General features: G+C 45.5%; 1 protein-coding gene across 2 annotated transcripts; it reads left to right on the forward strand.

The window, feature by feature from the left end:
• The first annotated feature begins 1554 nt into the window (after positions 1 to 1554).
• LOC117047277 (transcription cofactor HES-6-like) lies at positions 1555 to 4877 on the forward strand. 2 transcript variants are annotated; one of them, XM_033150227.1, is made up of 4 exons: positions 1555 to 1807; positions 2008 to 2094; positions 2232 to 2307; positions 3631 to 4877. In XM_033150227.1, exons 1-4 carry the CDS (start codon positions 1727 to 1729, stop codon positions 4074 to 4076), a joined length of 690 nt encoding a protein of 229 aa, XP_033006118.1. In that variant the 5' UTR covers positions 1555 to 1726; the 3' UTR covers positions 4077 to 4877. The 2 variants fall into 2 exon arrangements, with proteins under 2 accessions (XP_033006118.1, XP_033006117.1); XM_033150226.1 differs by having other exon boundaries at positions 1557 to 1807; positions 2226 to 2307.
• Positions 4878 to 12707: the final 7830 nt, after the last annotated feature.

The raw sequence follows: 12707 nt of genomic DNA on the forward strand, positions 1-12707 counted from the left end.
ATGTTCCGTGTTGGAATTGTTCTATGTTCTGAACATCATTGGGATGTCCAGCCATAACTACGTGATGACATATATGGACAATCTGAAGGCAGAAGCAAACACCATTGTGATTTGCCAGGGGCAGTGGAGTTGCTTGGTATGCCATGGGTTTTCTTAGTATTTCTTCCTACAGTTATTGTTTTGCTGCAATCTTGACTCTACTTCTTGTGGAGCATGGACTTGTAACTACATTACACTGATTGCCCAAGTATCAAATATTGTTATTTCCCAGAGCTCTTTCCACTGATAATAGGATATTGCTCCCCTCCCCCCAAATTATTCAGATGATTTGGGGAGATGAGAAAAGCCAAATCTTTGTCAGTAGTGTTGACAAAACCTTTTCAAGGTTAGATGCAGATATGTACTCCGTAAGGCTTGTATATAAAACAAACAAAACCTGAAGGCAAAATATGACTCAGACGCTGCAACCATAGATCATTTTGACGGTTCCTGCTGAGCCTGCTGTGATTTGAAGATCCATCTACCTCTTTCTCTTGTGCACTTCCGGTAGTCACAATGATCTAACACCTGAAAAGTTGGGTTTTCTGGTAGCTGCTGCTTTCAAAGCATGCACATGATATTTAATAAAGGCCAGACTTTACTGCCAGAACTTGGATGGCTGGCCATCTAACAGAATTCTTGGATGGCTGGCCATCTAACAGGATGGCCTGTAACCGGTTGGTCCGGTCTGATTTATAAGGCTACCATATGTGCGGATTTTCCCGGACATTCGCGGGGTTTCAAAGGCGGTATTGACGTGGGGAGGGGCCGAGGGGGGTTTCCGAAAGGCGGTGCTTTGTCCTGTATCATAGGCAAGTCAATTTTTTAAAATTGCGGGGTTTTTGCCATTATTGTAAGAAAAAAACTTTCGGGGTGTCCTGCTTTTTCTTTATCAAATATGGCAAACCTACAAGATAGGTCACAACAACAGCACTACTACCACCTTAAAATATGTGGCTATTAATAATCATAGTAAGAAATCCTATTGCAATTTGGACGCTTGAAGACTGCGTGCTGACTAGCAAGCCCAGTAGCAACTTACGCATCGCTTTCACAGCCTTTCCACACGTTATTGCAAGTCCCACCTCTTTCTCTCTCTAACATACACACGCTTCCTTACTGCCCTTCCTCCAGCAAGAAACCCCGCTGTTAACTCTTGAGAACGGAACGATCGCGTCCAATCCTGCGAGTGAGCAACTGGGGGGGGGGGACAAAAAAACACCAGGGAGAAACTAACGGCAAGCAAACATTACAACGCGCGTTGTGCGACGGTCCCTGTCTAGCAGCTCGGCTTCCCTCCGCCCCCCGCCGCTGCTTTCGCTTCTGCTACCACCAGGAAAACGTCCCCGAAAGCGCCCGGCCAGACAAAGCGCCCGCCCGCCATTGGTGGCTTCGCTCAACGTTCGGGCTTCCCCTCGGCGCGCCGCGTCCAATAGACTCATTGACATGCAAATCAGAGGCTATAAATAGGGCCGGGGCGGCGGCCGCGGGAGGAGGCGGGGGAGTGGGCTCTGCTCTGCTGCGGGACGGAGGCAGCAGCCTTTCGGCTTAATTTATTTATTTCGTTGCACTATTTTCCGGCCTCCGCCTCCTTGCCTCCGCCCCCGGCCGAACCTTGCTCTGCACTTCTCCGTCTCCGCTCCGTCGTCTTGCATTTGCCCCCATTCGCATCGCCCCGGATCCGGCCATGGCTCCCTCCTTTCGGCCCAGCAAGAACAGACCGAGCCGGGACGACGAGGATTTCTTCGAGGCCAGAGGAAACAGGAAGGTGAGGGATGTGCGGGAGCTCCACAGGGGGTGGGGGCGCGGGGGTGGGGTGGGGGTGCGCGGGGTTGGGGTGGGGGGTGGACTTCTGGCGCGGTCTGCGCTCGCGACGTGCGCGCCTGCTTTTGCAAGCGGACGCGCATGGAGCGATCTGCAAGTGGCGCCCTCTGCTCCTCCCCTCCTCTCTCTCTCTCTCCTCGCTAGGCAAGGAAGCCGCTGGTGGAGAAGAAGCGGCGGGCGCGGATCAACGAGAGCTTGCAAGAGCTGCGGCTGATCTTGGCGGACGCGGAGGTAACTTGGCAAGGCGGAGGGCTTTCGGGCGGAGGTGGGGCGCGCGGAGGACGGGAAGGGGGGCTGGGACTCACGAGCTTGCTCTTTGCTGTGTCCTTCCCCCCTCCCTCTCTCCTTTTGCTTGCTGCTAGTTCCAGGCGAAGATGGAGAACGCCGAGGTGTTGGAGCTGACAGTGAAGCGGGTGCAAGGCGTCCTGCAGAACAGGTCTCTCGGTGAGTGGCCGCAGCTGTTGCCCTGTGACATCCAATCATCCATACTTCCATCCTTCCTTCCTTATCTCTCGTTCCCATCTACATCCTGGTCCTGCGTCGGGGATCTGGCTGTTTCCTCGGTTACCTAGAGAGCTACTCCTTATTAGGGCTGGAGGAAGAAGCTGCTGGGCAGATAAATTAAAGGGGATTGTCAGATAGAGGAGGGGAAATGGGCTGGGGGGGGGTACAGAGTTAACTTGCATTATTATTTTTTAGAAAAGAAGGGAGCATCAGGACCCAAGGATTGCATGGCACATGCATCCATTGCTTAGAAGCAGTAGGAGATTACTCCCATGCTAATTTTGCCAATAAACCATTTCCATTCTGTACTGCCATTTCTCTGGGGCTGGGAAGCTATCTTTTCCGTTCTCCTTAGGAAGGCAGCAGTCTTGTATATCCTTACCCGAGAGCAAGCCCCCTTGAATTCAGTAGGACTTATTTCCGAGTAGACATGCATAGGGCTGTATTGTAAGCAGCTCTCTTACTTCCTTAAGATCGTTATATTTTGATGCCTCCTCTTTGCTATTGAGGGCTGTATGCATGATGTCTCTTCTCCCTGCCCCTTGTGATACCACAACAAACCAGGGAGTTTAACAGAAAACCAGTGCTACTTAGAGCATACCTGAAGTATTTCTGGTTTGAACCAAAGTTGCTGGCCTTCACTGTTCTGGTTTCACTTTATGTTCTTTTTCTTTCCCTGTTGCCCTACCTAGTGGCTGCTGCTATCCTTTTTTTGATCTAACTTAATTGTTATGATGAGACTTGTTTTATTTGGAGTAAACATACCTAGGCTGAGCTGTGCTTGTGACAAGGAGCATTGTAGTTCTGCTTCTGCTTGAGAATTGGACTTGCAGTGAAATGACTGCATAAATCCAACTTTGCTCAGCCTGGTTAAAACTATTCTTACACAACTGTTACTAGAAAGCAGGCACATTTAGGTATATAAAACCTTACCTATCAGCCCCATCTACCTTGTTTTTTCCAAAAGCAACATTTATCTCGTTGCATAAAGGCTGGGGCATTCATCCTGAAACATACAGTTGTATCCTCAGCCAGATTTGCAGTGATGCTGGCTGATCGTCCCTTAGTTAGAAGCCTCTGGGCCTCATTTTTAAAGTTTGGCATTGACAGGTATGGTGGGGTGGGGGGGTGGGATGTAGTTTTAGCATCTAGCCAGCACTGAAGGCCAAGGGAGTAGATAGACTTCTGCAGTACTACTGGGGAGAGGAGAAATGGATGTTTCGTGACCCTTGCTGTGTTTCTCTCTTTTGCCTGTGGTCTCAGATAGCGACAAACTGCAGCGGGAGGCCAGCGAGCGCTTTGCAGCTGGGTACATTCAGTGCATGCATGAAGTCCATACGTTTGTCTCCAACTGTCCTGGGATTGATTCCACCGTTGCAGCAGAGCTCTTGAACCACCTTCTGGAGTCGATGCCTCTGAACGAAGGCAGTTTCCAGGACCTGATAGCGGATGTCTTGTCAGACCCATCCATCAGCCAGTGGCCTGGCAGCGATGGGCTCTCCCAGACGCCTGGGGAATCGCCTGGAGCTTTGAACCTGCCCAGTCCCAATTCGCCTCTCCCTTCACCTTCCTCCAGTGAGGAGACTTGCTCTGATGCGGAAGACGCGGAGGCTGAGCAAAGCCACATCTCTTTGGATGGACTGGACAGGTCTAGGACGCAAAATGTGCCTTCCTCCAGCCTTTCCAAATCTATGTGGAGACCTTGGTAGTAAAGAGGCTGCACAGGAACCAACGAAGATCTACCTAATAGGGAGAATACTTGAGCACTGTGTTCTTCTAGCCATTGGAATAGAGACGGTGAGGATTTCAGATGGTGCATTTGTGTCGTGATGTTGCTGTATTTCAGGACTGTATAGCTGGGCACTCTTACACTGTCAAATCCTGACAGGCTAAGTAGCTCGATTGTGTTAATATTTCATCCGTGAGTGTGAGAGGTGAATATTTGAAATTCTTGGTTTCTTTTTATGATTAAGGGTGTGGGTTAAAAGAGATGGAAGTATGGAAGAAGAGCTCTTTTGTTGAAGCACAGCAGTGTTTTGCAACTTACCTTTTTTGTTTCCTTGGGGTTTTTTTTAATGGTCCTTATAAGTGGCCCCGAATCACTACCTTTTTTTCGATTAGGAAAAAAAACCTTGTGCATTTGAAAAACTTGGTGGTTTAATACCAGTGAAATGTATGAAGTTAAGCAGTTATGCACAACTTCAAATGTTCCCGTGATAGATATTTTTCTCTCTTATTTTTAAAAAAGGAAAATCCCTGAAAGGGATTGGTGAAGCTAGTCTCTTGATGAGTATAGTGGTCTAGGATTTCTCCTTCAGTGAAGGAAGAGGAAACTAGGGGCCAGACTGGAATTAGGTGAGCATTTAAAGTATTGGTGGCAGGGTGCCTTTTAGATATGTGTCTTACGCACAGCTAGCACATTTGAATTTATTGTGGTATGTTTTATAGCTTGTCAAACGTTTTATTTTAATCTTTTTTATATATATAAAAATAAAAGCAACTAAATTAACCAATGATTGCATGTATTTTGAGGGGTGGGTGACACTTCTGCTCTAGAAATTCTGTCCCAAGTGAGCCAATTCATAAATATGTATCCTTGAGTGCAAACATTGGTAATTAAGCACTTAATTTTTGTACCGTTCAAGTATGGGGAGTTGGAATGTTTCATTTGTTCAGGATTCTTGGGCTAACACAGTGGTTATACTTCTGATTTTTGGCACACGTATTGTTCTTGCGTTTGGTTATGCGACTTCCCAATTTAGTTTGTCGTTGCTAAGCCTTTGTTTTTAAGCAACGACATTGGTAATTGTGTAAAAACCAATAACAAATGACTTAGTGAGGGTTTGAATCATTTGAATACCTTTCCCGGTTTGAATGGAAAACATTGAATTACATGCCATTAATTAAGAAACTCGAAAGATGTTCTTTGATCTACTGCAACTTCAGCTTTCCTCCACTTAAAAACAGTTTTTTTAAAAGATGTGTGAGCTGTTTGTGCTGTTACCTTTCCACAGAGCTGTCACTGTAATACAGATCTATGCTGTAAGTTTCCTTAATGCAAGAAAATGTCCCAGCATAGAAAAAGAAAGGGAGGGGTAAAAGTAAGGTTGGAGGGCTAGCTATGTAATCTTCCTTTTTGTTAACCATGTGGAATAATAAAATTGGAAACAAAGTTTACTGGTAGATGTGTGCTTTGTAAACTAACTTTTAAGCCATCGGTACTGGACGTCCCGTAATTCAAGCCTGTCACAAGAGTTGTTTCTCTCTGACTGCTAGATTCTCACCTACCTTTGAACTAGAAGGGAGGCCCACATTCTCCCTCCCACTTTTCCCCCCATGAAGGGGAAGTCTTCACCCTAAAGATCTTTTTTTTGCTTTTACAGTAGATGAGGGAATGTTTTGATGTGCAAACGAAGCGTTAGTAGGGACAGTTCCAGTGAAAATAACACCCCTATACATAATGACTTTGAGAGGGAGTGTATTGGAATAAAGGAAACAGCCTGCAATCATACTAGCTTAAGTTAAGGCCCAGGGAGGTCAAATAAAGTTTTGCTTGGGACATTAAACATGAGCAGGACCTTGTTGGGCTGTTTATGTATTTAAAAGCAGCATTTGAGTAACAGTATTTAGAGCTGCAGTCTCTTAGTTATTCTGGACTAGAACTAGAATATTATAAGTTGTTATTTGTGTTAGTAGACTATTGCAAATTCTTAAGTGGAAAAAATAGTATTGTGGGGTAGAAGACTAGAGCAGGAGCCCAAATTGGGTCTCCAGCTGTTTTTGGACAACAACTCCCATCATCCCTAGCTAGCAAGACCCAGTGGTCAGGGATGATGGGAAATGTAGTCTGAAAACAGCTGGAGACCCAGGTTTGGGAAACATGGACCTAGCAGATGGTCTTACCTTTAAAAAAAATCACAATGAATAGGAGAACCTCAAAATAGCTATAAGCGGTCAATTCAACATCAAATGCCTAGGAACATCACCCTAAGGATATCTACTCACAAGTAAGTCCTATTGAATTGAGTGGGGCTTACTCCCAGGTAAGTGTGGTTTGTAGCCCAGGGTTATGCTTCAAATCCAGCCTTTTCCGGTTTTGAAAAAATAGGTTTTCAAGCTTGAGGCTTTAAATATTTGGATTAGCCTGCTCTTGTTTGATTCCCTCAGCAGAAGGTATGCATCAAAATTGCACAAGGTTTAATTAGCAAGGATGCAGCATAATCGTAGGGTTAAAGGACAGTTACACTGGCCCCCTTGGACCCTTGAATAGGTAGTATACATCTTGGTACCCACACATTAATAAGGGGCTACCTCTACAATAAATGAATAGGAGTTTTCCAGGAGAAAATAAAACCGTAGCCAGCCTTGAGTTGCTCTTTGCACATTGTGAGCAGCCTGATTTAGGTACTTACGCTGTCTGCACTTACAGGCGATTATACTCCCTTTATCCAAGTGGCACAATGGGTCAGTGTGTCTGGCTGTTAACCAGAAGGTTGGTGGTTCTGGCTCACCCAGGGCAGAATTCCTGCGTTGCTGGTGGTTGGACTGGATGAACCTTGGGGTCCCTTCCAACTCTTATGATTCCATGTTTCTGATTCCCGGGTGCAAATCTGAGAAGTGTCTTGTGATTGGGTTATTCTTCCGAGCCAGTTTTCTCAAACTTGCTGTGGGGAGGGGAGACAGAATGTGCAGAGAGCTTTGTCTTGCTGGTTGTTAGCTGAAAATAATTCAAAACCCCGAACTGTTATTGTGTGCTTTGTAGCCCCACTGAAAGGGACACAAGTTGTTATAAGAGTTTATGGTTCCCGCCTCCGCCTAGAGATGGGGTGTGGGAAGAGGCTGCATATATAGGGCATGGGTAGGTATATCAAAAGAGGTTTAAAGGTTTGGGTGGTGCAGAAATGTTAGCAAGTTCTAGGTGCGTGGGTTTGCGCATGCAATGTAGGCATTTCTTCTTGGACTTTTGCATATTTGTGGGAGCGATTTGTTCGTAATTGGATGACTTCTAGTAGAATTGTTTATAGGAAAGTGGGAATCTAGAAAATATGGTTCATCCAGACTCACATTTCCCCTTTCCCGTGTGTGTGTGTATGTGAGAGAGCCACCTCTGCCTAAATTTTGCAGGTTTGCTGTGTCAGTAGCTTTCTCACTTACAGGTCTCTGGCTTTCTAAACTTCTGCTTTGACAAAAGGAAAGCTACATGCATTCTTGTCCAAAAGACGACCTCAGCCTTTCCTCGCTATTCAAGTCTCATCTCTTTCTGAATGGTGATTATGGTATGGGAAGCAGCTGCCAGATCCCATCCAGTGTAATTGGCAATTCTGCTCTCCAGCCATAGAGAAATGAACCTTTTTTTTGGGGGGGGGGGGGTCCAGATACGACTTGCAAGCCTCAAACGTGACAACCATGGAAACAAGCAAATACTAAAGTTGTGAATTGCTCGGGTCACTTTGTTCTATATTAGTCTTTCCGAGTGTCACTGAAGAAAAGGAGGATGCAAAAAGCAAAAACATAACCCCACATTCTGTTCACAAACCTGTACAATTCATATCTACTTTTCTAAGGCTCCAAATCTCTTAACTTTGGTAGGTCCTTGCAACTTTTTGTTGTGATCCTGCCAGGTACGAGTTGTTTTTTTCCTGGTGGATACAATTATATACTGTAGGAAGAGCTGTCATATTCCTGAATGCTACTTCATGTAATTCCTGCTGCTTGTATGTAGTAAACTCTAGGGGGGGGGGGAGATTAGTCTTCTCCTCAGTTTAATACGGAGGTGGGAAACCTGTAAACATCCAGAGAATTTTGGATTCCAACTCCCATCATCAGCAGTTGGCATGACTGATGGTCAAGGATTGAGGTGGGGAGTTATAGTATGACAATAGCTGGAAGGCCACAGGATTCCCTCCCACCAACTTGCGGTCCTGAAGTCTACTATCATGTTTTTATGAGGGCGGCATCTAGTGTAGAGAAGTTATTTTCTCCTTTCCCCAGTAAGGTTCTGTGTCTTTAATAGGTATATGACACGTTCAGCCAATGAAACTGATCCTTGCATAAGCAACAGAGGAAGTTTAATCTGTTCAAGTTCTGCTTGCTATGCAGCCGTTTTGAACAAGAAAACCACATATGTCATTTTAACAAAGCAATATGATAATGGTGATGCTCCTTTGGTAAAGCAATTCTGCTAATGCAGGGGTGTCCAACCAATAGATCGTGATCTACCGGTAGTTCCCTGGCTGATCCTGGTAGATCACGGGATCCTTATCGTGTACAAAAAGTTATGGGGGGAAAGCTAAAAAAACTGTGCAATCCTCCCCCCAGAAAGCTCAACAACTCTGGGCACTTCCCTCCTAAAAAAAAAGCCAATGACAATGGGTAGATCACTGCCAGTTGTTTTTTTTTATACTGGGAGTAGATTACAGTCTCTTGGGAATGGGACATGCCTATGCTAATGGAAATAGTCTTGTATGCATTGTAGTGGGGTTTAACCACTGAGGAGTTTGGTCAAGGGTGGCGTTGCTGTTCTCAAAACAATGGTGTACCTATTAGCCCAAAGGATGTATGTATGTAGGGATTGCTCACTGTTGAATATGCAAAACAGGAGTTTGCGGGGATGAAAGCCTAGTTAATTGAAGATAAGGTACTACAAGATAAGGTACAACTACTAGTAGCTGCACACTCGGAGAAAGAGGGAGTATTGTAACTTGTAAACCAAGTTTAACAAAAGTGAAGTTTTGATGCTAGAATAGAGAAGAGTGTCAGTGGAAATAGGACAGCTGATTCTGAGGTATGTAATTCTGGAGTTGCACTTTGTATATTTTTTTGTCTCCTGCAGACACGCTGGGGTTTATAAACAGGAGGTCTAACAAAAGAGCAAAGCACCATCTTCAAGTCTTTCAAAAGAGCAAAGCACCATCTTCAAGTTCTGTATTTTTAAATTGTCCAATCTGGAAATGTACAACTAGCACTGAAACCTTCTGAGAAATGTTGGGGTTTAAAAAAAACACACACCAAAAACCCACAAATTAAGTTCACAGAAAGTTTACATCCTCTCATTAGGTGTTAACCCGGTTTCAAAAAATTTGCATTTCTGTACCTTACTGCAAAGGTGTGAGATCTGACACCTCCTTGATAAAGGCAGGAAGAGTGAGCTTTTCATTGGGGTGGGGATGTGGTTTCCAGCAGTTACACTGAAAAGAAAAGTTCATGCTTTTTCCCTTCTCTCCACCCCCTACATAGAAACTGCCTTTATTCTTTGCAATTTCAAAGTAATAGCAAGACCCTAGCTGGGTTGTTACTGTACTAGATTGTAAAAAGAGGTACACCCTTCCATGCCATAAGAAGGGGGATATTTGTTTGATATGCAGTTGGAAACCCCTGGAGTCATTAGCACTACACCATTGGCAGTGGTCAGTGAATAACTTGGATCAGTTGAAAAGGGTCTGGGAGAAGGGCTTGTTACTGCTTTGGGTCAAATGTCAATGGGGAGTATTTTCCTTATGGATGATCTTGCTAAATAGAGTCCACCTCATAATGGCATGCTAAGCAAGGGCAAGGCTCAGAAAAAATTGTAGAGAACAGTGAGGAAGTATCTGTAGTGCCAAATGGTCATCCATCCAACCCTCTCCTCTATGCTAGCTGTAAGCACAAAATCCAGTTGACAGCAAGTTTCAGGAAAAGGTTTGCAGCCAAATAGTGGATAATTAACCTTGGTGGCTCAACACCGTTCTAGCCACCTTTAGAGACTAAAAAAGCCCTCTGTGGTAAGATGTGTGAAAAGGTCACTTAGAATATATGTGCACAGAGGTCCAGAGAAGCTGTTTCTTTTAAAGAGGTCAAAAGAGCTGTGAATGTGGAATAATACCAAGAACAAACTTAGTTGGTCTCTAAGGTGCTACTGGAAGGAATTTTTTATTTTGTTTTGACTATATGGAATGTAAATAAATATATAGGCCAGGGAAAGGCACATTTACTGAAACGAATGATAAACTTGGGTGATGTGTTGTAGGCTCAAATCCGGTTGGTGTTTTCTGTTAAACAAGATTTGAGCTAGACATATGACCTCTTTAGGTGTTCTTGTGTTTAAAACCAATATGGAAGCAGGGATGAGCGTGTTAAGCTCCACCACCACCTCCATTGCATTCCGGAAGTAGGGTGTCTTCTCATCTACCTGTACTTGTGGAGGTTCCCCAAGTAATTTAGACTCCTGGTCTTCCAATCTTCTACCTCAGACAGGGAGCCTATCTAAGTACAGGAAGAGGTTCCACGGCTTTGAAATTTGCTGTCTAATTAGCGGAAGGTGAGAGGAGAACCTGGTACTTCTGGTGTCCTTTATTCACCCAGGTATGTGGGGGCAGCTCACCTGTGAGGAGGTCCTGCAGGGCTAGAGCAGTAGTTCTGTATTCAGTCAGAGTGGACAGGGCCAAATGAGTCCACACACACACCACTTCCCAGAATGCTCCTGCTTTTGTGGAAAAGACCCACACATGTCTGCCTCCCCCCCTTGGATGTCTCATTTAGATGTTCTCCAAGACTCACAGATAAGCAGCTCCTACAAAGAACTTCTAAAGACATATTGGTCTCAAATTGCTTTTTTACTCCACCCACTGTGTTTTTGACCCCCCCCCCCCGATCTTTTGGCTTGAGATCAAACTATTTTAGAAGCAGTGAATACTGGTAGTTGTGGCAGTTACAAAGCTGCGGCTACAATCCCCACCCCACCCCAGCATTTTTTTTCTTAAAAATGTTTATTTCCCTGCAAAAGTGCTGAACAAATGTTCACAATGAAAAACACGTTGGGTGGGGAGGGGATTTTATAAAAGCTGGATCGTTGAAGTGTCCTAAGTATGGCAAACAACCACACTGGAATGAAAGCCAGGGACTTGAGGCAGCAGATGACTGAAGTTGGGCAGAAACCATTTCCCTCTGCTGGGGAGAAGTTTGTCTATATCAGGGGTTCTTAACCTGTGAACTGGGCATAAAATCAATTTCTTTCCTGTTACTTTGAAAATTGCCCTTCTGAAAAAATCTGAGGTAGGGGTGGGCTCCATAACTGTCACCATATTCTCAAAGGGGGGCATGACCCCAGAAAGGTTAAGAACCATTAGTCTGCAAAAAGCTTCCTGAATCACCCGCTGAAGACTGCCACATACTCAATACAATCCCTTAACCCAGGTGTCAGCAAAGTTTTTGTGGCTTGGGCCAGTTCACGGTCCCACAAACACCACGGTGGCCGGAGTGTGCGCGCATGCACACATGTGCAAATGCTATTTCCGGCACTCCTTCCAGTGCGGAGGAGGCGTGCACAGCTTCCCATTGGTTGCAGGAGCTTCCTGCAGCCAATGGGAAGCCGGCCAGCGTTGCGAAGAAGAAGAAGAAGAAGAGTTTGGATTTGATATCCCGCTTTTCACTACCCGAAAGTCTCAAAGCGGCTAACATTCTCCTTTCTCTTCCTCCCCCACAACAAACACTCTGTGAGGTGAGTGGGGCTGAGAGACTTCAGAGAAGTGTGACTAGCCCAAGGTCACCCAGCAGCTGCATGTGCGGAAGGTGGTCCCTGCTCTGCTCCGCTCCGGTTTAGCGTGGCGCACGGGAGCCGACCAAGCGGGTGGTGGGGGTCCATGGGCCGGTTAAATGACCCCCATGGGCCACCTTGTATGTTAGCCCACAAGAGTTACTAGTCTGCAAAAATAGGAACAGGCTTCTTTGCAATGGGCAGCATACATTTGGACACAATTAATCACTCTTCCCTAACCTAATGCCTTCCGGTCAGTTTTAGGCGACAACTCCCCTAAGCCCCAGTTGGCATGGCCAACAATCAGAGATGGTGCAAGTTGTAGGTGGCCGACCCAGTGAGCTTCATGGCCAAGTGGGGATTTGAACCATGGTCTCCCAGGTCCTAGCCCAATGCACTGACCATGGCACCATGCTGGCTCTCTATCTGGAGGGCAGCTAGTGGAATTCTTCAAGAACGGCAGGTAGGTTCGGCTAAGAACTGGAAATGCTCACCAGTGCTTGAAAAAGGGACTCTTCCTGCCTCCCCCCTCAACACAGCTTGCACCTTGCACACGCAACCAAAGTCCTCCTTTTCAAAACGCTTGCCCAGTGTTTGTGCAGATCCAGACACTTGAACTGCACAATGTGGGCCTAGATTCTTTTCTCGATGAAGACGTTTAATTTGTGTACCACCTTCATGTATAAAACAATTGTTCTGGCTGTGCACTTCCTTCCTTCCTTCCCAAGATGGCCACTGTGGTGGCTTGTTCTGAAAAACATACTTGGAACATGATCCAGGATGCAACTTCATAATGCTTGGATGCTGTGGTGCCAGAAAAGTGCTCACA

The sequence above is a fragment of the Lacerta agilis genome, chromosome 5 (assembly GCF_009819535.1).
Source record: "Lacerta agilis isolate rLacAgi1 chromosome 5, rLacAgi1.pri, whole genome shotgun sequence".
Classification (NCBI taxonomy): Eukaryota; Metazoa; Chordata; class Lepidosauria; order Squamata; family Lacertidae; genus Lacerta; species Lacerta agilis.